The sequence below is a fragment of the Convolutriloba macropyga genome, chromosome 2 (genome assembly GCF_964194025.1).
Source record: "Convolutriloba macropyga chromosome 2, txConMacr16.3, whole genome shotgun sequence".
NCBI classification, from domain to species: domain Eukaryota; kingdom Metazoa; phylum Xenacoelomorpha; order Acoela; family Convolutidae; genus Convolutriloba; species Convolutriloba macropyga.
In genome coordinates, this window is record NC_134469.1 from 43610863 (window position 1) to 43638709 (window position 27847).

Sequence of the window (27847 nt, forward strand, 5' to 3'; positions counted from 1 at the left end):
AGGTAGTACTAGTAGGTAGCGGCAGGTGTAGGTACTAATTGTAGATAGTATTTGTAGGTAGCAGTAGAAGTAGGCAGTAGCAGTAGTGGGTAGCAGCAGTGTTGTGTTAAATTCCAATTTGTTCGCCAGACTGCTTAACCCAATTATATGTTATAAAGACTCTGCTCCTTTTCATTTTAGAATCGTTTGGATTTACCTCTTTCCGATGCTCTATGAAATATTACGGTAATCTCATTTTAAAACGTGGACAGAAGTAATCCAAAACATTAACACAGGGCTACTGAACGCAGTAAAGTTGATCCAAGAAGACACTATAATGAACGTTTTTGATTTCTCGTTGTTTGAGGTGCTCTGGTACCTTACTTGCAGTGTTCAATAGTTGAATTTATCGGAAGCATTTACTGAAGATGCGTTTCGATATTGTTTAATCTTTCAGACCCAGCACGCAATATCCACTATTGCTATTACCAATACGCAAACAAGACCTATACATTTCTGAAGCTGTTTCTAGCAACCATCCATGGATCCATAGTTTGAGTTTCTTCTTGCTTAATTGATAAAGTGGCTAAATAACTTTTGAAAGTTTTAGCGCTATTTACAGTTCCAGTGCAAACTACACTTCTTGTACATCATTTCACTTTTTGTCTGATTCAAGCTCTTGATGAATTCCTATCATTCTACTTTACATAACTAAAAAGTTCAGCTGCTCCTGCATATCATAGTTTTCCCAGCAACGTTTTCGGTTTTTTACAGAGTTTTTTCTTTTTACTTCAATTTATTGTTTGTCTCTGAACAATTCATCTCACATATATTTTTCCTGTAAATAATTTTGCTCATTCCTAGACGGGTAGCTGAATAAGTGTAGAGAAATCTGTCTTCAAGAAAACGTGCTCAGAACATCAAAAAGTTGTTTTTCTCTTCTGTGTTGCAACATTTTATCATTTTCTTGCCAAGGATTAAAAGACAAAGAGCGTGAATTTATTTTTTTTTCTATAAAAAATCTTGATAGTTTTTAATATGGTAGCTAGACAGGTGTAGAAAATTCAATTTTCAAAAAAGCATGCTCAGAACATCAAATAATTGTTGTCGTCTTCGGTTGTGACATTTTGCTTGCCAATGTTTAAAGAACAGAGTTTATCAACGCTGAAGGACGAAATCTGTTTGCAAGATATAATATTATTGGATCGTGGAGACAAATAACAGCACTCTTCTAGGCAATTAAATTGCCCTCCTGGGACTTATCTCCCTCTCTCTCGTCTGACTTGCAAGCATATTTATACATAAATACATAAACACATTCAGACATATACATACATTCCACTGTATACATATAGAAAAAAAAAACATACACACATAAAACCAAGAACGTCTTGACATATACACACAATTACAATTTCTACACACAACCATACATTTCAGCTTATAGTCATACAAACCTATTACTAAACTTAAGCACAGTTATATTTATTTATAAACAAATATACACTTTCATAAATACTTTCCTTATTATATACATGAATACGCATAATTTTATACATAAAATTTTCATTCTTTCCTTTCTTTCAAATGTTCATTCATACATAAAAAGTACAATTTTGAACACATGCAAGCAAATATGCGGACTTGTTTTGATAAAACATACATAGTTACACATATATAAAAAAATAAAGACAAGCTTTCCACATCATACTGTACATTTGCAAAAGTATTGTCGACAAAAACTGCCTCTGACTGCGCTTTGACTTATTTCAGACTACTTCAGAAACTGAGTTATTTAGTCCTACTTGGTTGAACAAACTGAAGTCCACAAAAATCACTTTTGAGTGCTCTTTTATAGCGCAAAATCCTTTTCAGACCATTTTAGGACTTTGAAAAACTTTGAAAAATTTTCGAGAAAATTTTTGAAAATTTTTGAAATTTTTTCCAAGTTTGGGACCTTTAGTATATGTAATGCGAAATTTATCCTATTACCACTAATGTGATATAGTCAGGGCGTCTAACCAGCTCAGAAGTGGTTTTTCTCTCTACAGTAACAATTTCAACAAGTGTAAGTTGCCTAGTGACTGTAGGTGGGGGGTCCGGACCCCCTCCCTACAAGACTTCAAGTCGACCAAAATCCTGATTTCTTTCGAAGTGAAAGTTTGTTCAAGTTTCAACAGTCAGTATAGCACCAAGAGTCTACACGAAACTGCTGAAACTTGAACAAACTTCCATTTCGAAAGAAATCCGGATTTTGGTCGACATGAAAGGCTTGTAGGGAGGGGGTTCGGACCCCCCCCCCCCCCTACAGTCACTAGGCAAATTACTATACTACTGATACCTACTAATTGCAGCCAGCGAAACGAACGAATTTTGAATTGTAATTTTGTTTCTAGAAGCCTTGTAGAATACTTATCTATTACTGATAGGTGATAAGATATGTCGATTTGGGGCCCATGCGGTTATATAGCGATAAAAATTAAAAGAATAATTTCATCTTGTTTACTCTCGCGCATTTTCTTATAGAAAAAGTTGATCATATGAAGGAAAATGTGAATATTTAACGCTAATGTCTGACTTTATATTTGTGCAACAGTGATCTTTCCTATTAGCTGATCATGTCGAATCTGTCTACTGTTTGTTAACCTACCTATCATAGCTGATCATGTCTAATCTACCTACTGTTTGTTAACCTACCTATCATAGCTGATCATGTCTAATCTACCTACTGTTATAAAAAAACATTCATATTCCATAAGGCGCACCACAGTAATAAAGAGAACTGAATAAATCAAAGCCGAGATTAATTACTGGTGCTGAATAATTTTCTCGAGATTGTACTCAAGTTACTTGCGCACAACTTACAAAACGAATCACGAGTTTGGTACAATAAAAAACCACAGCATAGAAATTAGCAAAAGGTTTTTGTGTGCCATTATACAGTGTATTGACTTTCACATTTAAAAGAACAGCTGATAATATTATTAATACAAATCTACCAACGCCAATAAATTTGCACCACAGTGAAATAATAAAAAAGGAGGATGTTGTCATCGAGTGAGAGAAATGAGATCGAAAGGGTGTTGCTGTTCTATTCTGCAATTCTGATCCTCAAGACTATGGCCATGTCACTTCTCACTGCGTTCTACAGAGTCAAAAACAAGGTTAGATCAGCATTCATCGAAACAACTCATAACAAGCCAGCGCCCCTGAAGTTCAATAATTTCATCCATTTAACTTCTTCCATTCCGCAAGGTGTTTCTTATACACTTTAAAGGGCCTTACAGTGTCAGATATGTCGATAACGGAACGATTATACTTATTGATAATTATACAAAGTCTTTCCTTTGTCGCCAAATTCCACAAATTAGCGCAATATGGATTAAAAGTAGGGGCTCTGGTTCGAAATCTAAATGGAACACAACTTTGAGTTTGTCCAACTAGAAAGACACTTGGGAGCAGATCGGTTGATCTAATTGTGCTCTCGCTGGTACAGTTTCTGATCTTTTCTAACACTAACCACGGCTTTGACTTACTATCTGTTTAAATTTATTAAAAAACTACGAATCAGTAAATAATTCGGTATTTGTCATAAATTGTTATTTAAGATAGGATTTTTACGGATTGATACCGATATCAAGTTTGCTACGTGGACTATATCACACTGCAAAGGCAGACCTGAATTGCTTTTGGCTGATTTTGTCCTAGTGAAATTTGAGGTTAAATTGCGAAATTCAAGCTACATCTTATATAGCCTCAGCTCCGCTAAAACGGATTTTCCTAACTTTTTTGAACTGCCTCACGTTTAAAAACGGAATCCTGTTACCAAATCTGTTAACTCAATTCCACAAATCGGTAACCAAAATACACTTTGTTAAAATCCATAAATTTTGTTACTAAATTCCTCGGTGTTGTTGCTAATTATACAATTAATTGCACTTGACTGTAATTCTAATCGATTGTCGATAAAACTGGTTGTTAAATTTGAATTAAAATTCTTGTCAAATTTTTGTCAAAATTAATGTCAAAAATATGTACTCCGTTCTATGAAAAAATTACGTTCAAAAGCAGAATTCAGGCTGCAAGATTGTAATCTGGATTCCAAGATGCTTAAATTTCTTAATTTGTTGAATTCTGTCACTAGTTTGCATTCAAAATAGCCTAACCTTTGAAATAAAATCATATTGAATAGCCTAAAATCATATTGAAATTTGATTATTGACTTTTTTGTCTGTAAAAGGAGATCTTTTGCTCTCTCAATTTTTGCTTCAAAAGAACAACTCGAAATATAGCAAGAACCATCATGGCTCATCAAAATTAGAAAAAAGGGTTCCTTTTGACTTTTTATGTCAAGGTATCTGCAACATGTCTTGTGAAAACTTCGTATCTATAATAAAAAGCTCCCACATCCGTTTTTTGCTTTAGAATTCCATGACTTTTCCATGTAAGCTACTTTCATTTCTACAACACAATAATTTTAATCTTCGAACTGAAATACTTTCAACGTTGTGTTTATGTTAGTTGAAATAATGTTAACATCTAAGTGAAAATTGAGTGGTCTTAAAACAATTCTATGTGGCACAACTTGATTTAATACTTCAAAATCCGAAATCAGGCTATTTGTTTTGTCGATGGTTAGCGAGAAACGAAAACAGCATTTCATTTGCTTCCTGGTAAAACTCAAAAAAATAATTGTTTAAAAAAGAAAACACTATGTGAACTGGAACTAAATGTTTTTGCTAGTTCTAGAAAAATAGCAACAGTTTCTCGTCTTGTCTAAATTAAATTACTTGCAACTAGCTGTGAAGCGACATCAGTTGCTGATTTTTTTCTGTAATTCAATTTACTTCTTATCAAAGTTTTTTGTTTGTCAAAAAAATCTATCATATGCGTCAAAAGCAGGCGCTCAAGACTTTTTTTTACAAAACTTGGAGTTACAGAAATTGGAGGATAGTTTCTAATGGCATATTATTGCTTATTCATTATTCATTTTAGTTGAAAAAATTTTCTCCGTAAAACACTAATTTATTCCGAACTGTAGATGCACGCCTATAGCTTTAGACTGGCTTTATGGGAAGAGCTATTTTTTCACGAGGTTCGGCTGCCTTGTTGTCGTTCAGCGAGTCAATGACTGAATAAAGGTCTTTTCTAGTCACAGATCTGAATGTGGACTCTTGAAACTTATCAGAGTAATTACAAGCATGAACCTTTTGAAAACCCCTTGTTTATAAAATGATCTGTTCGGACAGTTCATGATATTCGTTGTTCAAGCAATTCATGTTTTTCATGATATCTTTTGAAACTGTCCCACTATATAAAGTGACTGCATCAACCTTGACTCTTTCTTTAGTCGGACCGATATTTTTTTAATGATTTTCCGTTGTTCTTTACTTGTTGGTAGCTTAGCTCTTTTGGAAGAATCGATGCAAAAATTTTTGTGAGCCTCCCTAAGTCTCGTATTTAGTAAGTTTCGTAAAGGCTGAAATTGTTTTTGCGTCAGGATTTTTTCCATTTCACTAATCTTAATGGCGTGGACCGGTGCTTGAGGCTTAGATATCTTACGGGCTTAAGCTATCTTAGGAAAAAATCAGAAAACCGCAAAACATGTACTTTGAATAATTCTCAGTAACCAATAATGGCAAACTAATTTAATACCGAATATTTGTTAACTGTTTCCAGTCCAATTGAAATATTCCGACTTTTCCTAACATAGATTTTGTTTATAGGTGATCGCGACGCCCGAGGACACCTTCTACATGCCAAATGGGAGATGTGTCAGAGATGACCCCCAGGTGGAGCGAGCACGGAGGTAACGCCTCTGAACTATGTGAACTTCATTGAAGTACCTAATTTCAAGAGAACTTACACGCTGACCCTTCTTATAAATCTCATCTTAATATAAAAATAATTCCATTCAAGCAGCAGTCAAAATTTCTATTATCTTAAGGATTCTAAAACGCCAAAGATGGTCTTTGGTCTAATATATAAGGTTCCTTTCGGGCAATAATGCAAGAAAGCTCTCCTACCTCAACCAAAATACCGAGTTTTTCAAAGAAAACTCAGGTTCTATCCCGGTCCTGTTTATGAGGGGAAGAGATTATTCAAGTTGCCACCAATCCAATATGTCTTTGAATAGATTTCTAAGCAGAAATTTTCGTGGGCATTTGGTACGCAATTTGAGTGTGCTGTGTATATGGGTCTTTTTAACTTCGATCTGGGCTGTGTAATGTTAGTAATTATGCAAATACTTTATCCGCTTCCTCCCAGACTAGAGGAAGTGGATTAATGGTCTTTTTTAGAAGGCGATGTAAGCTTGGGTTGCACTTGGGGTTCCACGCAAAATTTTTGAGGTATAAATTTACATTTAAAACAGCTGGATTGAACTGAATTAATTTGGAAATTCTTCTCACGCGAACTCCAACTGAAGTTACTTGAAGTTTACGTGAAGATTCCAGGCTCCACTCGTTGAACTTTGGACTGAACTTGCCGGAATATTTTACCCGAACTGTTCGGGTGATTTGTTCAGCAGTTTTTAGGGGAATTGCTTACACCAATTTTGCTTAAAAATTCACATGAAACATGTTTAAAGGACGCACAGAAATGACCTGGAGAATATCCCGGTGTTCCTGGCTGCAGCATACTTGTGGGCCATGCACTGTGAACCCTCCTCAGTTTACATGTTCACCTGGCACATGCGTCTCTTCACACTCTCCAGAATCATTCACACTTTCATCACTATCGGGGCTCTGAGACAACCCTACAGGTCTATAATCTGGACTGTGGCTTGGACTGTGTGTCTCTCCATCTGTGTACAGATCATTCAGTATTCCTACCAACAAAACACTCTTTGATAAATAATTTTTTTTACTAATTTACGTTGGTTGACGAACTTTCGAATAATTGTAAAGTAGTTCTAACTTTGGAAGGCTTTTTTCATACTAACTAACGATACTTAATAATCCTGAGAACTTCTGACAATCGAAAAGTATCTTAGTATGAAAATTGTCTCCCAAAATTTGCCAACTTTTAGTGCATAGGAATGAGTATAACTGTTTTACACGTATGCAAAAGTTAGACTTGTTTTACACTTATGCACTGGAATGCACTGACGTCTTGATCCCGATATACGTGTTTGGTTCGCATACTTTGTTCAGATTAATTCACCATGTTTTTTGCTTTTTATAATACAGAGAATGTCATGTACAAATGTATACTTTTTGTAAATATAGTTTGTTGATTTCCTAGAATCCTGCATTGTAATAGATCTGAACTCAAAAAAAATAGATTTATAATAGCTTATTCGTCAAATCAAATGTTATTTTCCGCGTTAACGGTCGTGCGCAGCTTCACCACAAATTTATTTATCAAAATTGTAGAAGTGTGCCCAAAATCTATGATCTACCTCAACTCATGAAGACCTTTAAAGTCTACCCGGGGAGACGGGGGGTATAAGAAGAACTGTATGTATAAATATAGGTCCAGCATCGCACTAAAGTTGATCTATAAATGCTTTTCGTGAATCGAGCATGATCTTTTCATAATTTGAGGAAATAACATTTTGGAATTATATTGAGTGTCATTTCAATTTTTCCTCGAGTGAGTCCCGTGGAAATTTTTTTCTAGGAATGTGTTAAAATTTGGCAAGATTGAGCTCTCTAAATTTAAGTTACTCCGAAAACTATAAAGCAAATGATTTATGCTCTTTTGTTTGCTCCTCCTGACGAACATTGGTTCCAGTTTGTCACGTTTGGTTGTAAAAATACCATTAGAAAAAGGCAGCATTTCTGCTAACAAAACTACATACCCACTTTGCTGATACTGTATTTCTTTATTGTCATTTTTATAATTGTTCCGACCCACATTAGTGGGGGAGGAACTATATACTCAAATGGGTTTTTTTTGTTCAGTCAAATTTGGCCGATCGATATAATCATCGTAGAGAGTTGTGAGTGGTATCATTAAAAAGCCCGTCCAGCGTAGAATATGGAATTAAAAAGATTTTTTCAATTTTTGATTTTTATAGGGAGTTATCGAGTTTTAAAGTTTTGTGAATAAGTGACGTATTTCAGCTGTTTTTATTCAAATTTTCGTTAATTTTGACCTAATTGTTGTCAATTTTGCTAAATTTTGTTCAAATTTTTTACTGTAGTGTTATTGATTTTATCCCTAAAGATAGAAAAGGGTTGCTGAATTCTTCGATCTGAATTTTTTGGCTAGAATTTTTGCTAAACTTGTCAAAATTCGACTTCTTTTCGAGAACAAATTTGCTTTTTTAGCCCAATCATTTTAAATTTGCTGGGAGTAGATACCTTAAAACTGCTTCCGTATTCTTTTTAAGCTAACAAACGAGCTAGTTCTATATCCACTGGCTTTGAGAGTCTTCTGGAATTATTATTTCGCCAGTTTTTTGCAAATTAAAACTCGATAATTACACAAAATGCAATTTTGTTCTTGACAACCTGAAAAATTTTGTTGAAAAAACGATCTGTTTCGCAACCATTTGAACAAATGAGTATTTTATTAGATTGCGCAGTAAACTATGCGCTGATCTTTATCTCGTCATGGATCCTAACAAGAAAAGTTTTTCTAGATTTTAAAGGGGCGCGACTTTTTTCCAAAAAAATTCCGCTATGAAGAGGTTTTATGTAAACTTTTTTTTACTTACAAGAAATTCAGATCAGGACTTAATGATTGACAGATACTATTTTAAAAAACAAGGAGCAACGAGAAAATTTTCCGGTTTCAGAATAAGCTCATGGTTTTAGTGGTTCTGACCAATTGTTTTCGTAAAAAAAAATTAATTTTCTTGAATTTTACTTTCATTTGTTATGTTTTTGTAGTCCAACAGCTTATTGTCCCCATTCAAAGATCCAGTTTTTTTTAGGAGTTATCAATGAATCTAGACAAATCATTCAGTTGTTATCTAATGTCTGTTTTAACTTTGATTATAATTGTTTTAAGAAAATATCGGTTAGTTTTTGAACTTTGCCACTATTTTTTATCTTAATTCTCTTATCTTCGGTTGCAGACTCAGTAAAAAAAGAAGAAACCGATTTCTTGATGGTCAAAAATTGATGTTCGTAATGGTTTTACGTTCAATTATATGTCTCTTTTTTATACAACGCGTTTTCAAGTTTTTTTTTTATTTTCGGGCAAAATTGTATGTTTTATTAGTTCAATTTGTTTCCTTGTCAAATTATCGCATTATTGACAAGACCAATTGAAAAAAACATAGTAGGGAAAACGCTCAGCGTTGGAAAAAACCTATCTGGATATGTTAATTGTTTTATTTTTATAGTTTATGCTTTTTCCGCTGAGACACAGTTATCTCGCAAACATTAAATGGATTTTTTTCGTTTTTGCCTATTTTTGTCATTTTTTTGTTGTTGTACGCCATATAACTGATAAAGATAGGTCTCAATTGCTTCCCCAGTACGTATAACCTAACCTATATAAAGATTTCAGTTTATAGCTGTTTGTTTTATTGACATTAAAATGAATTGAGAAAAACATTTTTTTGAAATGTATACTTTTTGCTTTCATTTTCGTAAACATGTAACTCAATCTCACCAATTAAAAACCGCAATTACTTTTGTTGATTCATACATTTTTTTGCGCTTTGTTATACGTTGTGACCTATGGCTTCGACCATTGATTTCACAAAAAAGTTTTCGAGATTTCTAAACTGTTAAATTTTTGGCTTTCCTTTTGTTCTCTTCTTCTCGTAGTCCTTTTATAAGGAAAGCTCATTGATGTTAAAATTAAACAAAAGTGACAACTTACGATTCTTGCAGGTATGATCTTATAATTATTGTACCCCAAATAGTGTGATCTCGTAAAATTGTTTCAAGTTTTGGCTTCTTTATATATTTATTATTTTGTAGGGTCGTGACTTTGGTTGTTTATTTAATGATATATATGTTGTTGAAGGTTTTCTAACTCTTCATCATTTGGTAGCCAATTAACTCAAGAATGTGGATGAGCGGGGCCGGAACCTTATGTGCGTACGCACATTACCGAGCCGCCTTGTTGCGCTTAATTCCTTTATTTTGCTATTCAGGCTGTTCATGTCGAAGTAATCCTGCGTCTTTATTCAATTCATTATATCGGTTTTTCTCAGTGGCTTTATTGCTGAGATAGGTCGTTGGAATTAATTTGCATCTCTGGTTAAGAGATTTCAGACTTAACTAAGCCATAAAAATTTGATCTGTATTTCATCTCATTCATTTTCTAGTTTGGTATTCCATAAAGGACATACAATTTTCTTGGCATAGAGTTTCAAATGCTTAAGGCTTGGCTTCCGTAGCTCATGTTCGAAATCAAAAAGCAGAAGGAAAAATTTATGTGATTTTTTCTGTTTAGTTATTCTCGATCAAAATTTGAAGCAATTATTGTACACGTGATGGTTTTTTTTTTCATGCAAGTTTTCTCTTGAGCGTTTTGCCTCTTCGGGTGATTTTTAAGTGTCAATTTCGCTTTGTTTTTCCTAAATTTCTCTCTCGTTCACGAGTGTCAGCTGCTGAACTCAAATAGCGGTAGTTCACTAATAAAAGACATTTAAAAAGGGCGCAAAAATTCTTTTTGTTTTTACTTTAATTTATTTAGTGATTATAGTGGTTATAGTGGTTATAATAACGTATACTGACGTCATTTGAAGCACATTTTAGTGATTTTAGTTACTATAATAGAAATAAACCATAAAATTTTTGGTATTTTAGCTCCTATATTGAAAACGTGGTTCCACTTTCAGCTTCGTTAAAACCTCTCAAGAATCGAATAGCTCAGAAAAACCAATAACACTCCATCAAAGAAAAATATCCTCTGCAGAGTCTTGGAAAGTACTAAATTAGTGATAAACAAAAAAAAAGTGGTAAACTTTTTCAATTGGAGACATACCTTATGGTATCACAAAGCAACGTACAATTTCAACCGAGTGTTCATCCTCTTTTCTCCGCTTATAAAAATGATTACGTTGCTTTGTTTTTTTACTGTTTCAATTCGAAATATACGATTTTTATCGACAAAAAGCGAAAGTAATTCACCTCAAAGACGTAGTTCACAGTACACATTGCAAACTGTACCAAAAATTAAGAGGCTCAAGACGTCAGCAGCGAAAGAGTTGCGCGAGAGGTCTTCGGAGAAATGGAACGAGAATTCTTTATAAAATTATTTTGAAAAACTAGATTTCAGACAAGGATTCTCTTACCAATGGGATACAATACAATCAGATTGGTGGACACTGTTTTTTGGATGACCATCAAGCTAAAGATTTCAATTTGCTTGAAAATTTGGAACAATAACCTTGACAAAATGCATTTTCAAAGCTTTCCTTCTCAACAAGATGATGCTACTGTGTCTTTATCAAAGATTGTCCTCAATGGTCTCAAAGAAGGGCGTGGGAGGTACCAAATTGGTTAACACATCGTCACATTGAATCCAATTGGAGTTTAGTTTGCAAATGCGAAGCAAAAATTCTGAAGACAGACACTTCTGTAGGAAAAATTCTCTCAGATTTTGGTCGATATTTGTCCAGAAGTGTTTTGTAAATTATCAACTGTGAAGACTCCGAAATGAAATGAAATTTTGATTGCAATGTTTTGAAAAAAATTGATTGTTTGAGTTTTTGGGCAGTAATCACAAAAGCGACAAATTTGGTAAATGTTCATGGTAAAATATAAAATATCAACGAAATTTGTTTGAATATGTCTCATTTTTCGAGAATCGCAAATTTCTTGAAATCTTGCAATTTGAGTCATTAACGCAAAATTAGGTTTGAATTTGTTGTTTCGAAGCAGCGTTGGAATCGACGCCGATGGTGGTGATAATTAGTTTTCAAGAAATACTTTGACTAATCAATGAAACAACAATGATGCAAATGCCAGAAAAGTTGTCTGCCAGAGAATTTATTAACTGTTTTTGTCTCAAACAAATTGAACGCAAGGTTGATTGTTTGCCTGATTTTGTCTTCCTTACTTGACGATAAAACACCTAAATTAATTGTCCCGGCCCCCAAAAACCAAATTGTTTTGAGATGAGATTAAAAATTTTGTATAAAATTTGGATTGAATTTTTCCGTGATGTCTTTATTACAGTAAATTGTATTCAGAGTGAAGCAAGTGTAATGCAAACAAGTAGAAAATTGAGCAAAACAGTTGAATTTGTTTAAGCTGCAATTCAACTGCAATCACATTTGCAGAAATTTTGGAAATCGTTTTTAGTGTCTATTGTAGTTAATTTTGTATCTTAGGTGAAAAAGTTTTGTTTATTCAAACTTGCTTTTGAGATTATTGTCTCTGCGAGTTTTGGTTTCGCTTGATTTTATTTTCTCTGATTCGCATTTGAATTATTTGACGTAAATGAGCGGGCACGTAATAAAAAAAAACTCACTCGATTTGTCATTTGATCTTTCGAAAATTGTTCTTTAATTTTGAAATGCTAGTCATTACATTAGTCCACAATAAACCAAGTCGACGTCGTTTAAAATCCTTGGGTGATAGTACAGACACAATCAACCCCTGCAAACAAAAGATAGAGATTTTTTATTCCTTTATTGCGTGTTGGGTTGGTTATTTCATCACTAATTTTTTCCTGGAAATGGAGTCTTGGAACTTAAATTCTACCATTGCAATGACAAGTATATCTTAACAAAGAGAAAAATTTAAATTTTTTTCTTGATATATTGAAACATTTTTATTAATTAATTGCTTGCCGGTTGATTTCAGCTGATTGAAATGTGTCTTCATGTGATATTAAAGAATTTCAAACAAAATTCAAAAAAATCAACATTAAAAATCTAAAAAGGCAAGTTTGATCTAGTTATTTCCTGAATTTGAATTCAAAATTCAAGAAAATAAATGCACTGTCCGTGTTAATAGAAATACAATACTCAATTGTGTTTTCAGAAGAGAACTATTGAAGCAATTGCATCAGAAGTATTTCGTTTTTATCAAATGGTGCTTACTTTCCATTTGATCCTATGATAGCACCTTGATATCTTATCACACCAAAGCTATAAACAAGGAGGAGCGGTAATGTGTGTTCGCACATGCTGTTCCGACCCTGATCATCTGTATTTTTGACTTAATGGTCTACCAATTGAGGCAGACATGAAAGCCTTTCAAAAATTCACATATTTTTCACCAAACAACTCAATGAACGAAATAATGCCTGATAAAGGGGCCGATGAAACGTTTCATTAATGAGACTACTGGACAAAACGAACGTAAAAGCCAAATATAAAAAACAGGACTCAAAACTCCTTGTCTATATTTAAAGGAAAGCACAATAACTACATCAAAATGGCATCAGATTAAACTAGATTAAACTAGAAAAAATTAGCCGGCTACTTAATTAAATTACTATCAATTAAAACTAGACCTGACTTTCGTCAGACTCCGTAACAATGCGACAAAAGACGGCGGAAAGGGCAAACATCAAAAAAGTCTCCTTTTTGAAAAAAAAACATTAACTTCCAAGTGATTGAAGCCATTAGGTATCACCGGCAGTTATTGAAGTAGTTCGTTTGCACCTCATGATGTACGAGCGAGGGAGCATTTGATATCAGTTTTTTATACCTCATAAAGCAGCAATTCAGACCTATCCTTATCAGGTTTATGTTTTAAAAAATTTTAAAAAGAACGACAAAAAGACAACATTTTTTTAGCAGAAGGTTTTTCAGTTCTCCTGGGATCTCATCATTATTGCGATAATGGGGCAAGGAAACACAGAAGAACCTAAAAACTTAAAGATATCAATAAATGGATTTTTTAAATATAAAAATGCATTGTATTAAAGTCAAGAAACCATTTGTTGAAAACAAGACAATCATAAACATTGGATTTTAGCTCGCTAGAACGAACATTCTTTACAGAAATTAAGCTACTTGTTATGGACAGGATGAAGATAAAAGGTGACAAAACTAAAAAATTCAATGACTATTGTAAATCAAATATTCCCTAAGACCATGATAGTTGTAAGCTTTCAACTAAAAAAATTATTAACTATCAACTCCATAGGAATCCAACAGGTCTTGTTTTTAGTAAGTTAGGTCGTATGGCTACAAAAGACAACAAACAATTGCAACTTTTATTAATTAACTTTATGAGACCTCAATATTGAAGCCGTAAAGACTATGAGGTTTTAGAAATCATTGAAAACTATGTTAAATTGAAAATATTTGAAATCTTTAATTGCGTCTCATTTGATTATCAATGGTTGCTTTTTGTAATAATTCCATATGAAAAAAAAACTACATGAAATAGTGGGCAGGCTAGAAAACTCACAAAATATCTGACGAAAAATTGCCCTAAAGCACTAAAGACATCCGTCAAAGGATATAACCAACACGAAATTTATTATTTGGTTTTGCAAAGTTGAGGATCACTATCGATGAACGGACTAAGTTTGATGATAACAAAATAAAAAATGAAAAAGTGAAGATTCAAAAATCCTTTTGATTTTTGAAAAATTTCATCTGAAAGTCATTAAATGCATTAGATATAATTTGAAACCATTGAATTGCGTTGTTTATACATCCGGAAGACGCCATTTAGATCTTTCAAAATCTAGAACACTTTGAATAACTACAAAAATAAAAACAAACACAAGTAGAAATGAACCTGCCATTTGTGAGATGATTGGTCAAGCAAATAAAAATGAACTTCATATTTGGAAATAAATAAAAATCACAAAGTTTTTTCAATTGTTTGTAGTATCAAAGCCAAGAAACTATTGGTTAAAAATAAAACAATTATTCAATTTATGTTTTACTTCACAGGGAAAGAACTGATTGAACTGAATGATACTGAGGCTGAGACTGAGACTAAGTTCAAATGTTCATTGATATTTTCTTATTGAAAATAAAAAGTCAAAAAAACCCTTATGTATCAACTTAAAACACAATACGTTTTTGCTTTTACCAATTAAAAAGGCCACTGAATTTTTTGATTCGTAAAACTAAGTGTGAACCTAAAAAAGGAGTAGGTACAGGTAAAATAAAGGAATTCAGTTTAAGCTTTTAAAAACACACTCTTAGCCTTAAAAACCATTAGCTCATTTTCAAAAGCTAATATTTTATTTTCAGTGGAACTCGTGTTTATATAAGTGGGACCTGCGTTAATTGAACCTTATTTTGAAAAAATTTTGTCAGTTAACAACAAACAAAAAAAACAAAAATTACAAAAAAGCTTAAAAAAGACTGTGCCGTATTACAATCCGAACAATTTTTGAATGTATTAGTCCTCGAAGCGAACAAAACCAGCCATATTTTATCTGGGTGTCCAGTTTTAACACTCATTTGTTCCAAATAAATGCGAAATAAAGAGTTTGGCAAATAAAAAACAAAATTAAACAAAGATTTTTAGATACATATTGTGCTTAATTAGCAAAACATGCAATTATTTAATTCCCTCAGACTTTTTGTAAGCTAAAACAAAATAAACCATCTTTTGGAGTCCTAAAAGATTGTGTTAGCAGGTTTTTGGTCTCTATTTCTGAGAAACGTAAACAGAGGGGGCTAAAAATGCATTTTTGTTATTAAAAAGTCCGAAACGTTGAAGAATTTTGCAATAAATCAGCAAAAAACTGTGATCAAACCAATCAGCAACCCTCCTCTATACTTAGAAGTATAACTATTATCACCTTTCTTGTGAGTTTTTACAAATATTGGCAAAATTAACAATAATTTGGGCTAAGTTTACGGCCAATGGGAGCAAATATAACGGCAATCGGTCTACTGTTCACGAAAAAGTGAACCCCGACAAATTCCCGAAAAAAAAATTGAAATTAAAAAAAATCTCCTTCCTTATAAATTCTACGTTAGACGGGCTTTTTAATGATACAACTCACTACTCTTTATAATGAATTTTTTGATAGCCAAAATTGAGTGACAACAGCAAAAAAAGAAAAAACTCATTTGAGTATATAGTTGCTTTCTCGCACTAAAGTGGGGTCGGAACAAAAAGCAAACAAGCCAAAAAATTTTGGATGATTCAGCTGATTGACATTTATTCGCTTTAATTTAAATTTTTTCGGAAAACCATAGGAAATACTTCAATTGGATTCTCTTCAAAAGCTACAGCAAATTAGCTTTCGATTAAATTATATCTTTGGATTGACTCAAGAAATATTTCAGAAACAAATGTTTGTTTTAACTTTTCAGTCAGTTGTATTGTATTGGTCAGTTTGCTGCTTTCAGAGGAAATAAAATTGACAGTTCTAATCAACCGTTTGGTCGGAAGCTTTCTCTTCAGATGCTGAAGGACGAAAGAAAATAATTGAAGTCGATTATCCGCAGCAATAATTTTGGATAAAGGGTATTTTTAGATGATTTTTCCGTTCTTGAGAGCATTATGGTTTGATTTTTGAATTTAGTCGCATTTTGATTCAATATTTTTTCCTCAAATTTGATAACCCATTTTGAAATTTATGAGGGGACGATTTGACAATGTATAAGTTAAGTATCCCTCCCATGATAATCACCTTATTGACTATTTTAGATCAAAATCTTGACTGTAAATGAGTTAAATCTTCAAATGATTTGAAAGCGTGCAACCTTACTTAGACTTGTATCTGCATGAAATAAAGTTCTTTTTAATCGCAATTTCATGAAGACTGGATTATGCCCTCGGAGAATTACAGAATTTTGTGCAATAAAGAGTTTGAAAAAAGCTTGTTTGAACTTGGCTTACTTTGATCAGAATAGATAAGTAAGAGAAGTGAACTGGATTTAATTAATTGTACTGCTGATATGCCAACGCTAATTGTGAATGAACTTTTTGAGCTGAATTAGCGTTTGTTATAGAACATTGGCACAGAAACAGAGTAAAAGAGTTGTTTTGTGAGCACTCTGCTCTGAAAATAATTTGTTACTTATTGTTTTAAATGTAATATTGGTTCATAGTAATGAATAATTTGATAAACTCGCTTTTATTTCTCGCTCTTCTTTCAGGAGATGGTAAGTAAACGGAGTTCTCAATTCCCAATCAATTGATCGGTTCCATATTCTAAACCAATAAAATCGTACGTGCAATTGATAATTAATTTTTAAAATTTTTCTTGGCAGTATATCTTTGATACCAATACAGTAAACTCCAATTTTTGCTGATGCAAGTTTATGTTTCGAAAATTTTGCTCCTCAAAGCGTTTTCAAAATTTTTATCAAAGAAATGAAAAATGCAACCAAGAGACCAAGAGAAAAAAATAGGCGGTAAATAAGGGAAATGCTTGCAACATTTGATAATTTTTAAAACTACTATTTTGCTTCTATACTGGCGTATGGCTGGAGAAAGCTATTATGTCATCCCGGTATCAGGATTTTGCACACATTGAATTTTTCGACAGTCTTTTCAATAAAAATGTGAATGAAAGCAGGAATACATTATGTAGTGTATTGGTAGAATTGAATTAGATGCTCGCGTAGATTTTGCTGCCTCACTTTTAATAAAATTGGATGTTGCTAATTTTTGAGGGCTAAACTGACTTAAAAATTGTCAGTTTCATTTGCCTTCTTTTTAGAAGTCCACAGTGTCTCCCGATGTTGTGTTTTCAGATGATTGTCAGATAATGGCCTGTAAGCTATAATTTAAAAAATTTTGGAAAAGTTGAGGTATGTAGACATCTGTTAACTTGTTTCTTCATCACTAATCTGTGAGAGGACCAACCACAATAAAGTTGGTCCTCATAGCTGGGAGACGGTTCAATATAAGGAAAAAGTTTTTGATGGATAATGAGACAAAATCATCATGTCACCAATGATTAATTCATTCTTTTTCATTTCACGGACCTTAAATATAGTTAGTTCAAAATGGTCTCACTCAAATTGAGGCACAAAGGGATATGAAACAAAAAATAAAAGACGAATATGCAAGAAAAGACGAACAATTTTACTTTTTCGGTTAAAATTGTAAATTAATCTACTGTTTTTCCTTCAATTATGTTTAATCAAAATTGTTCTGACACTAAAAATGAAGTAATATTGTTTCTGCAAATTTTGTTTTTGGTGCTATTATCTTTCGCACTGCGTTAAGGTATCAAAAATAAGTATCCGACGGATATATGAAAATAATAAAATTCGTGGGATTGAACTGATAAATCGTGTATTGCCACAAGATTTTTCGAGGAAAAAGTGACTAACGAGAAATGCCTATTCGCATGAAAAATGGTTTATTTTTACAAGTTTATCTCGGCCTTATTCTCATGGTGTTTCACGTAATTCACTCAAAAATCGTTTAAAAAAACCCGATTGTTGTGTTATAAATCAAATTTCTCGCGTAGGATTACACGAAAATTTTATGTGAAAAGACCGGAAAAATACTGTAAAAAGCATGAGAAATCATGTGACCTTAACGCTTTTTTTGGTTGTTTCTACATAAGTGTATCTTGTTTTTTACGCAAAATCTCATATTTCTTACTAGAAAAACCGGGATTTATTAAACGATTTTTCGAGTGTCATAAAACGCGAAAAAGCATGAGAATAAGGGCGAGACAATCGTGCAAAGATACACTAGTATTCATGTAATTGGGCATTTTTCCGTGTGTCCCATTTCACCCGAAAAATAGTGCGGCAAAAAACGATTTTTGATGGATATCAGACGAGGAAAATTTAGAGTGCAGTTCTAGCAACACAATACAATCACCATAAATATGTTTATAATATGAATGTAATCTCTCATTAATTTATAATAATTATAATTGTATAAAAGGTTTAGTAAATAATTACAAAATATTTTTTTAAAATTTCTAGATTATAATTTGGATTTATTTAAAAATTACTTGAAAGTTTATTTTTGATTGATATAATCCTCAGATGAATTTGATATCTATGAGCAACAACGGGCATAATTGACTGATTTGTGCAAGTTGATTTCACACGCAATCTTAATACTTTAACTCTGTGGAAAACAATTATGTTCGCTTAATTGGCTCGGTTTAAAAAATATTCGGGGGATTAAGTCAGTCTCGTCTACAAAACTCGTTTTGGTTAATACACTGATGGAAAAGTGTAAGTGTGTTTCAAAGGCAAATGTATTTGAATTTGACAAATTGAGTTATTAGATTTTCTAATTTGCGTAAATAAGAGTTAATTGCCCGTGATATATGTCAACTAATCTCAGTTATGTGAGAAGGGGTATTTGTGCAAATAATCATCGATTATACATATATGTGAGTTAGAAAAAATATTGGAAATAAAGAATGTAAGATAGTTTTTCATGCTTTGTAAAATCCCCTGACAAAAATCTCTCAGTGTAGGCCAGTTATATTGTCAGTCTTGTCCACGAAACCCCTCCGAAAACCCTTTGTGAACAACTCTGACAGCTTATTATACGTGTAGCTCAAGTTTCTTTAGGTGAAATCCACTGGTCCAAAATAAAGGAGAGTTTGAGCTAAATTAAGGAGTCTGCTTTTAAACCAGTAATGTTTACAGATTCAAAAATAAATGTTTCATGCAATTACTCGGGTGAATAATTGGTCGGAATCAAAACAATCAATCGTATTTTGACTTAGCAAAAAACCAATTAAAGCCATTCATAATTTTTGAACGGCACTCGAATGACATTTGTTTGCATGTTGGTTGACAAAATTTCAAGAAGCGAGCGGATTGTTATGTGGATAGTTATCAACACACTGTTGTCATTGCCATTGAGAAGCTATCAAACTCAGTGGCGCGGCCGGTATTTTGAATAAATCGACAGGGTGATCACATTTGTGTGGTAATGCTATTAATCAACGCTCCTTTCCATAACAACAGTTGAATAACTTACGCTAAACTGCAGCTGATTGAACTCTTTTTGCTGCCCTCTTTCCTCGCCACTATTCATATAGCAACAGAAACCTAGAGCAAGAATATGGTCTAATAACAGAGCACACTATCGCCACTGTTTCAGATTGTCAACTCTCGTAGTAATTCTCGGGCTCAAATAAGTTATTTTGTTATTTTATCGTGAGTCATGTTATTGGAATCATTGGTTTTGAATGGTTTTGATTGATCATATTTTTAAGATCTGAAAATTAATTCTGTTTTTCTTCTTTTCAGCTGCAAGTTTTCTTAAAATTTTGGGACCATTTGACTAGCTCTTAAATAAAAAAAGTAGACATGCAAAAAAGGCAAAATCTTTTCTCTTTTTAATTTTGTCCCAAATGTTTCTCAAATTTGTATTATCAAATTCAACTTCAATTACAAACATGATCGTTTTTCGATCAAATTCTGGCCATTCTGATCATTCTAGCATTATTATTGACGAATTTCGACGGAATTTGCAACTTTGTTACAGTATTCTGTGAACCCATCTTCGTCTGAATGAATGGAGAACGAATATGTTTTCAGCTGCTCATGGGGCCTTAGACTACTACTTCACGTATGAACACATTTGGTCTAAAGTTCACGAAGATTCAGATCTAGTCACAATGGGCATGACTTACCACAGAAGGGTAAGCAACCAATTATGTTTCTATGTTTATTATAAGATGGATCCAACTATTTGACGCGCCTTCATTTTTCCCAAGAGTTGGTTCAAATGTACACGAAATGATTGGAAGACAGCGAGCGAGTATTTTGTTGCTCATTATGGTCCACTGTCCAATTTGTCTACCATTTAATTGACTGTTATGCGGCGATGCTAAAGGCACATGGACAACGCTTGAAAAATGGAAATAGCATAGTTTTGAAATCAAATCTACCTGTCAAATTACTTGCCAGCAACGACTTTTCATAATTTCAATTGAAGGGCGACTTATTTTGGTTCTAAGCTGTGAATGAAAAGAATAAGTTTAATTAACAACAGCCCAAAAAGAAAGTAATATCAAAGGGGGATAAACTTAAAAAGTAGGGTTTTTCTGCTGTTACCCCTTCAGTTTGATGTTTGAGTCACTAACTTTTTGAAACATTTTCCTGCATTTCACCCCACAACACTACAATTGCTATTTTTTTAAATTGAATTTGAGCTTTTTAAAATTCAAACGACAATTTACAGAGGTCAAGAAATAGTGACTCAAAGCCGAGTTTGCGTGATAGTTCTGCATTATTTTAGCATGATTTGGGTGTAATAGTGGAACTGGAATTGCCGGAAGTTGGCCAGACAATGGAACAGGGAGAAATAATAGGAGTGGTGCAGTCTCTGAACGACCTGATGTTCATCCAGGCCCCATTCAGTGGGAAGGTCACATGTATCAATGAGGAGGTGGTCAAAAACCCCAGAATCATGGACCAATACACTTCAGCTGTTCTTCCCGACGACGAAAGTAAGCAAAGTTTTGTAAGAAATTTAGTACCCGTGGGATTTTTATCGGACTATTATGGTTTTTTTACAGTCACAAACCTAATGAGAGGGCAATGAGAACTTAATGTAAGATACCGCCCAGGTCGAGGTGGCCAGACCGAAGTGACCCCTGATCAAACGAGTTTCGAGCGCACACATGTTCCCGGTGCGGTCGAATTACATGGTCTGGAAAAAGCTTCGAGCGCACTTTAGTCTGGACAATGGTCTGGAACTTGTCTGATCAGGGGTCACTTCGGTCTGGGACGGTCTGATCAGAGGCAGTTTCGAGCGCACACTAGTCTGATCAGAGACAATTTCGAACGCACACTAGTCTGATCAGAGACAATTTCGAACGCACACTAGTCTGATCAGAGACAATTTCGAACGCACACTAGTCTGATCAGAGACAATTTCGAACGCACACTAGTCTGATCAGGGGAGGTTTTCGAGCGCACTTTAGTTTTACGCGTAGCCCATTCCAAAACGAAGAACGATAAACAAAATAATAAAAAAATGCTTTTCCTTTGCATTTGAGTCACCACAAAAACATTAGTTGAACGTAGCTATCCTTTTCCTCGAGGCTTCGATAAAACAAACGGTAGTATTGGTACTCGAATGTTTCACAAAAGCTGTTTTGTGATAATTTCAAATAGTTGGGGTATGAATAAATTTGGAGCAGGATATGTTGTGTAAGAAGAGTGTGATTCCCTTTACTCCAACTATTTTGCAGACAGTGAGAGAATGAGAATAGACGATTAAGTCTTAACATTGGAAGGAAAAGCTTTTCTGTTAACTTGGAGACTTTTGTTTTCCCCCGCGAGATGAGAAAAACGTCTGCAAAATTGAACAGAATATAAGATTGCATGCAGTATAGTTGCCCGTGTTCCATGGAGGTCATGAAAAAATTCCTGCATGTTTGCCGAGAAAACCATGTATGGTGTTTCAATGGATGCCGAGAATTCCATGATGGGTTTCGTTTTTAATTGACCCTGAAGAAGTGTCAGTTTCAACAGTCAGCGGACGGTGTTCTTGGCTAGGCGTCTTTCCATTGCATTGTGGACTTTTTGACCGTGATGCATTTTTAAAAAAACCGAGAAAGTCCTGTGTGCATTTGAAGTGGTAGTTATATATTTGCTAGAATCTGCTCAGTTCAACCTTTATTTGTTAAACAAATTATGATTGCCTAAATCAATCGATTAATCGTACCACCTTGCTCTCTACGTGTTAGTTATGACCAGACAGACTCTATAGAGAATTGATTGGGGAAAACGATCTTTAAGTTTTAGATCTTGTTTGAGCTACGAAAAAATACTTAAGATTCAACAAAAAGTTTTTTTCAGCTTCAACTAAAGTATTAGTATACACATAGTGTTCCCCCTCTACTGTTCTCAAGCAGGCCTCTTGATGATTGAAATTTATTGATATTAATTGTATTTTCATATTTTGTTAAAAGAGTTGCGCGTGTGAATGAATTTTGAGAAATCCGACTGACCTAATGAAATCGATGTACAGAAAACAGCGAGATTCAGCCTATCGATTTTTCTGCCTAATGGGACTCAAGGCCTTATAGTTTAGATAGCAACAAGGCGACTCAGTATTGTGCAATTGCACATAAGGTTCCGACCCCGCTCATCCGCAACTTTGGCATGATTGTCTACCAAATGAGGAGCATAGAATAACCATGAATAATGGTGCATTAGATTGATGAGATTTGTAAATATTCAGAAAGCGAGTCAAGACGAACAGCAAAATCAAACAGTAACAACAAAATTTAATTACATCAAAAACTTTTTGTCCGTTTTAAAAAACAAAACTTAATAACAAAGTCAAAATCGCGTCAGATAAAACTGATATTAAACAAAATAACTTTAATTCACCACAAAACAAACGGGACTACTCAATAAAAAGACTTGGTAACAATTAGACAATAAAGAAGAAAAACAGTAAATTTGTAAATTTCGCTTATTTTTTTTAAAACCAATAATTTCAAAGTAATGAAAACCATAAGAATTCAACTAAAATATCCCATAGGTGTACGAATAACAATTCTTCTATAGAACGAATTAAGAACTGACGGTATTCAATTTTTATTCGGTTACAAAAAGAACAACAAATAGACAACAAACGAAAAATCAATAAAAACTTGGCAGAAAACGCTTTCGAAACCGTAAAGCTATACTATGGCCATCAAAATATGTTCAATTGCGCTTTCTGCGAGCACCAATAATGTATGGTGTAACTTCTCATTAATGAAGCTAGGTAACAAGTAAAAAAAATGCAAAATAAAATAACATTTTAATTTTTTTTTAGAAAAAAAATATTTCCAAAGACTTGAACCCCATTAATTACAGAATGAAATAACTAAATAGGTTCGTTTATTCTTCCAAAGCAAGGCCTTGAAAATTGAAATTATCCAGAATATGTCTAACCTCTGCAAAAAGAACGTCAACTATGACAAATATCAAAAATTAATTTACTTTTTTTCCGTGTTAAAAAATTTTTAAAAAATGTGAAATCTAGTAATATCAAAGCCAGAAAAACATGATTTAAGGCGTAAAACCGCTATAAAGATTGAATTTGATTCAATAGATGAAAAAAACATTCTTCCTTTGCTGACAATATCTACAAGTTGACCAAATTAAGAGAAAAATAGAGGAATAGAGAAAAAAATGTTCAATAAGTCATTATTTATTTAAAAATCAAATACTTTTAAATGTCAAAATAACCGTAAGATTTCGACTAATCAACTAGATACAATGTGGTGCTATTTTTAGGAATCCAATGGGACCTATCATTAGTGAGCTTTGGTTTGAAATGTTCTGTTATTTAATTAATGTAGAAAAGATTGATTTTTTTTTTATAAAAAAGACCGACTGATTAAAATTCGAAATATTTTTGGATTATACCAATCCAAGATTGGTCCAAAACTAGCCCTGCTAATGCTGTTTGTCTATTAGAAACACTTAATTAGTCGAATGATATAGATATTCTTAAAAACTCAAAAATAGGTGCTGCATTTTTGATAACTAACGAAAAAATTTAGCAAAAATTGTCAAAATTTTAATTACAGAGCACTCTCAACGGAATTTGAAGTAGAAAAAGGCCCATTTTGAGTCTAAAAAGATTGCGTTAGTGGTGTTTGAGGCTGTACTTCCTGTAAATTTAATCAAACTAGACTAAAGAAACTTATTTCGTGCTGTTTTTGATGAAAAAGTCTTAATTTTAAAATATTTTGCCAGATTTTCCGACAAAAAAAATCAATAAAAATAGCCTACAATAAAGTTTTTTTGTCTTTACAAATAAAAATCATCAAATTTTAGCAAAATTGGCGAAGTTGTGGTAAAAAATTCCGGAAAATCTGAATAAAATCACACCGGAATTCACTCTATTTTCTCAAAATTGAAACCTCGATAACTCCCTGTAAAAAACGAAAAATACAAAAATCTTTCAATTCCATATTCTACGCTGGACAAGCTTTCTAATGATACCAGTCTCAACTCTCTACGATGAATATATCGATCGGCCAAAATTGACTGAACGAAAAAAAACCCATTTGATTATATTGTTCCTTCCCCCTCAAGAGGGGTCGGAACAAAAAACTATCATGGAGTAAACAATATGTTCTGATAAAAATTTGCAATCAAGACTTCTATATCACTGTTTTTTTCTGTTCCCCAAAAAAAGTTTTTTCTAATCTATGAAAAAAGATGTTTTATGCCTTCAAAATGGGTTCAAGGCCGAAGCATGTAGCACGCACTGTTTGAATAAATTTTAATACTTGCATTTAAATTTGCCTTCGATAGGGGTGAGTTCATGATAAAAAAACAGGAACAGACCTTTTTTGTTTTGATAGCCCGGAAAAAGTACCAAAAATCTGGGTAAGCGTGGGCTAAAGTTATTGAATTCAAAAAAGAGTGTTTTGCGGAATTTTTAGAAAATTTGTTTGCAGAAAATTAGAGATGATTTCCAGGTTGAAGCAGATGTACCGGAAAGAAACAAGAACTTTGAGTTGTATGCGGTTTCTAAGATAAATTTAGTTTTGAAAATACTGCTGATGCACAATTTATTGGTAAAATCTCATTATTTGAAATGTTTGTTTTGTTGAGGTTTTTGATTAACTATTCTGTCATCGAGACGTATCAGTGATCGCATATGTTAGCAGCTAACGTAAATGCTTGAACATAAAATAGACAGTTTTGCAATGTGATGGTCACGTTTGCTTTGACAATTTCTATTTTTGCCGGGCTTTTATTTTCAGATATATAAAAAACAATTTTTTCAAAGCTCGTGTTTTGGGGCTTTTAAAAGTAGGCAAAAAATGTTTCCCTTTCCTAATTAAAAAAAAAACTATTGATTTCGACAATTCTTTAGAATTTATTTATTGATTTTGGAGACAACTTATATGTCTGTTTTCCTAAAATTTTCCTAAACTCCAAGTTTGTTTTTTCCCTTACTTTTGGCTAAAAATATTGGCTTTGAAGTTCTGTGCACTAAAAACTAATTCAATTTGTTGTTAATCTTTCAACCTTTTCCAAACATCTGTGAGCTCTTTCTTGTCTGTTTGGTATCTAAGAACAATGAAAATTACTTTTTGTCTCCTAAATATCTGCATGTTCTGATTAGTTATTTTGCGTTTTGGAGACGGTAGCATTGAGTATTTCTACATAATTTACTAAATGAATGAATTTGAATTTTTTTTATTGTTTTCTAAGAAAAACTGATTGAACGTTGCTTGTTTGTATGCCAAGTTTCTTTGTGGCTTTGTATCGTGTAGCTAAATTAAATGGTTTGAAAGAATTCAGATATAAATAAGTTGTAATAATCTTTCGGCAGTTATTTAGCATGCTTTTTTAATCAATAATGAGCTGGGAGGTTAGTCCTGCAATGTTTCTTTGTACTCACCTGAGTTGAATTCAACGTCTTACAGCTAAAAGTTGCCTGTATTTAAAATTACAATTTTTTTTGTATAATTTTTTAATGTCAAATGAAAAATAGTTAAATTTGCACAACAGCTATAAGCAATTTCGGATTGTAATTGTAGATCACGAACGAATCATGTCAGTAAGTTGTGTTTCCTACCCTTCGGGCCAACAATAAATGTCCCTTTGTTCTGTGTGTTCAATTTACTCCGTTCCGCTAAGAGCTTTTAAAGGATTTCATCCAAGATCAAAATGAGAATGACACAATTTATTTATATATCTGTTATCTTTTGTCCTGATATTTCTATGGCATGATAAAAAAATAGCGAAATCAAATAAAGGCCTTGACAAAACAGAGTTTCAAAATAGGCATTCAGCGATCATTGTCTCTGGGATTGCAATCCCCAGTCAGCAGAGAATGATCCCCAGTCATCTTGAACAATCTTGCTAGACGATGCATGGTCGTCCAAGAAATACTTCTGAAATCCTGCAATATCTTGTACAGTAAAGTTTTCCCACCAAAGTATGTGACAAACATCTGGTGTCAAAAAAGAGTCGAGATGTCATTTATAATCGTGAAATAAATTCTGAGCATTGATTTGTTTTAGTTTGGTGGATAGAGATGAAAACATCCAATTTGGAGGAGGAGAAGAAAAATCTGCTCTCCCTCGACCAGCGACTACTCTACATGGCTGGGATTGGAGTGTTTGACGACTTTCAAATTCCAGAAAAATTTTTGTAGATCGGAGCAAATATTGACAGATTTAAAGTGTATAGAATCAACGTTTCATATTTTATAATTGCAGCTTTTCTATCAGCTTCCGGTTTCTATTTCAGCTCAGGTCACTCCTAAAAATTAAATAAACTTTTAGAATAAGTAGAGTTGAGAATTGAGAAAAACGTCTGCAAAACGCCCGCGTTGATCTTTCTTGGCAACCATATCCAGGAACCATATATGGTTCCATAGAGGCCATGAAGAAAGTTCCTGCATGATTTTGCCAAGAAAACCATGTATGGTGTTTCGATGGATGCCAAGAACGCCATGGACATGTTTCGGTTTTAATTGATCCTGAAGAGGTGTCAGTTTCAACAATCAGCGCAAGACTGTTTTTGGTTTGACGTCTTTTCATTGCATTGTGGACTTTTTGACGATGATCCATTTAAAAAACCGAGAAAGTCCTGTCTGCATTTGAAGTGGTAGTTATATATTTGCTAGAATCTGCGCTCACTTCAACGTTTATTTGTTAAACAAAAATGAAAAAAAGGTTAATGTGATTGCTTAAATCAATCGATCGATCGTACCACCTTGCTCTCTACATGTTAGTTATGATCAGACAGACTCTTTAGAGAATTGATAGGGGAATTCAATTACTCAGTAAATTACTCAGTCACTCTTTTGTGCTTTCTTTTTAAAAATTCAGAGCCATTCAGACAATGAGCTATGATCAGACTTCAGCTCATTTTTCATGTATGCTCATTTTTTAAAAAAAACAATCTAGTTAATTAAAAAAACCCAGCGATAATAACAATTCAAATTGATTTATAATTTTTTGTTTCTACCTTGTTTACCACAGCTGCTGGTTTCTACCTCGCTTAAAAACCTTAAACATGTATATTTAAAAAGTTAAATTCTAGTATTGTGAATAGGCAGACGTTGAAAGACAAAAGAAACTTTGATGAAAAACGTCATAATAA

General features: G+C 33.3%; 2 protein-coding genes across 3 annotated transcripts; both read left to right on the forward strand.

Moving 5' to 3' along the window:
• Nucleotides 1-2477: 2477 nt before the first annotated feature.
• On the forward strand, nucleotides 2478-7278 carry LOC142335290 (prostaglandin E synthase-like). Its single transcript, XM_075383730.1, has 3 exons — nucleotides 2478-3143; nucleotides 5706-5788; nucleotides 6569-7278. The coding sequence occupies exons 1-3, from the start codon at nucleotides 3024-3026 to the stop codon at nucleotides 6828-6830; spliced, it is 465 nt and encodes a 154-aa protein (XP_075239845.1). The 5' UTR covers nucleotides 2478-3023; the 3' UTR covers nucleotides 6831-7278.
• A 9518-nt stretch (nucleotides 7279-16796) lies between these two features.
• LOC142335291 (glycine cleavage system H protein-like) lies at nucleotides 16797-26969 on the forward strand. 2 transcript variants are annotated; one of them, XM_075383731.1, is made up of 4 exons: nucleotides 16797-16933; nucleotides 20303-20406; nucleotides 21006-21216; nucleotides 26761-26969. In XM_075383731.1, exons 1-4 carry the CDS (start codon nucleotides 16882-16884, stop codon nucleotides 26892-26894), a joined length of 501 nt encoding a protein of 166 aa, XP_075239846.1. In that variant the 5' UTR covers nucleotides 16797-16881; the 3' UTR covers nucleotides 26895-26969. The 2 variants fall into 2 exon arrangements, with proteins under 2 accessions (XP_075239846.1, XP_075239847.1); XM_075383732.1 differs by having other exon boundaries at nucleotides 16871-16933; nucleotides 20250-20406.
• The last annotated feature ends 878 nt before the right edge of the window (nucleotides 26970-27847 follow it).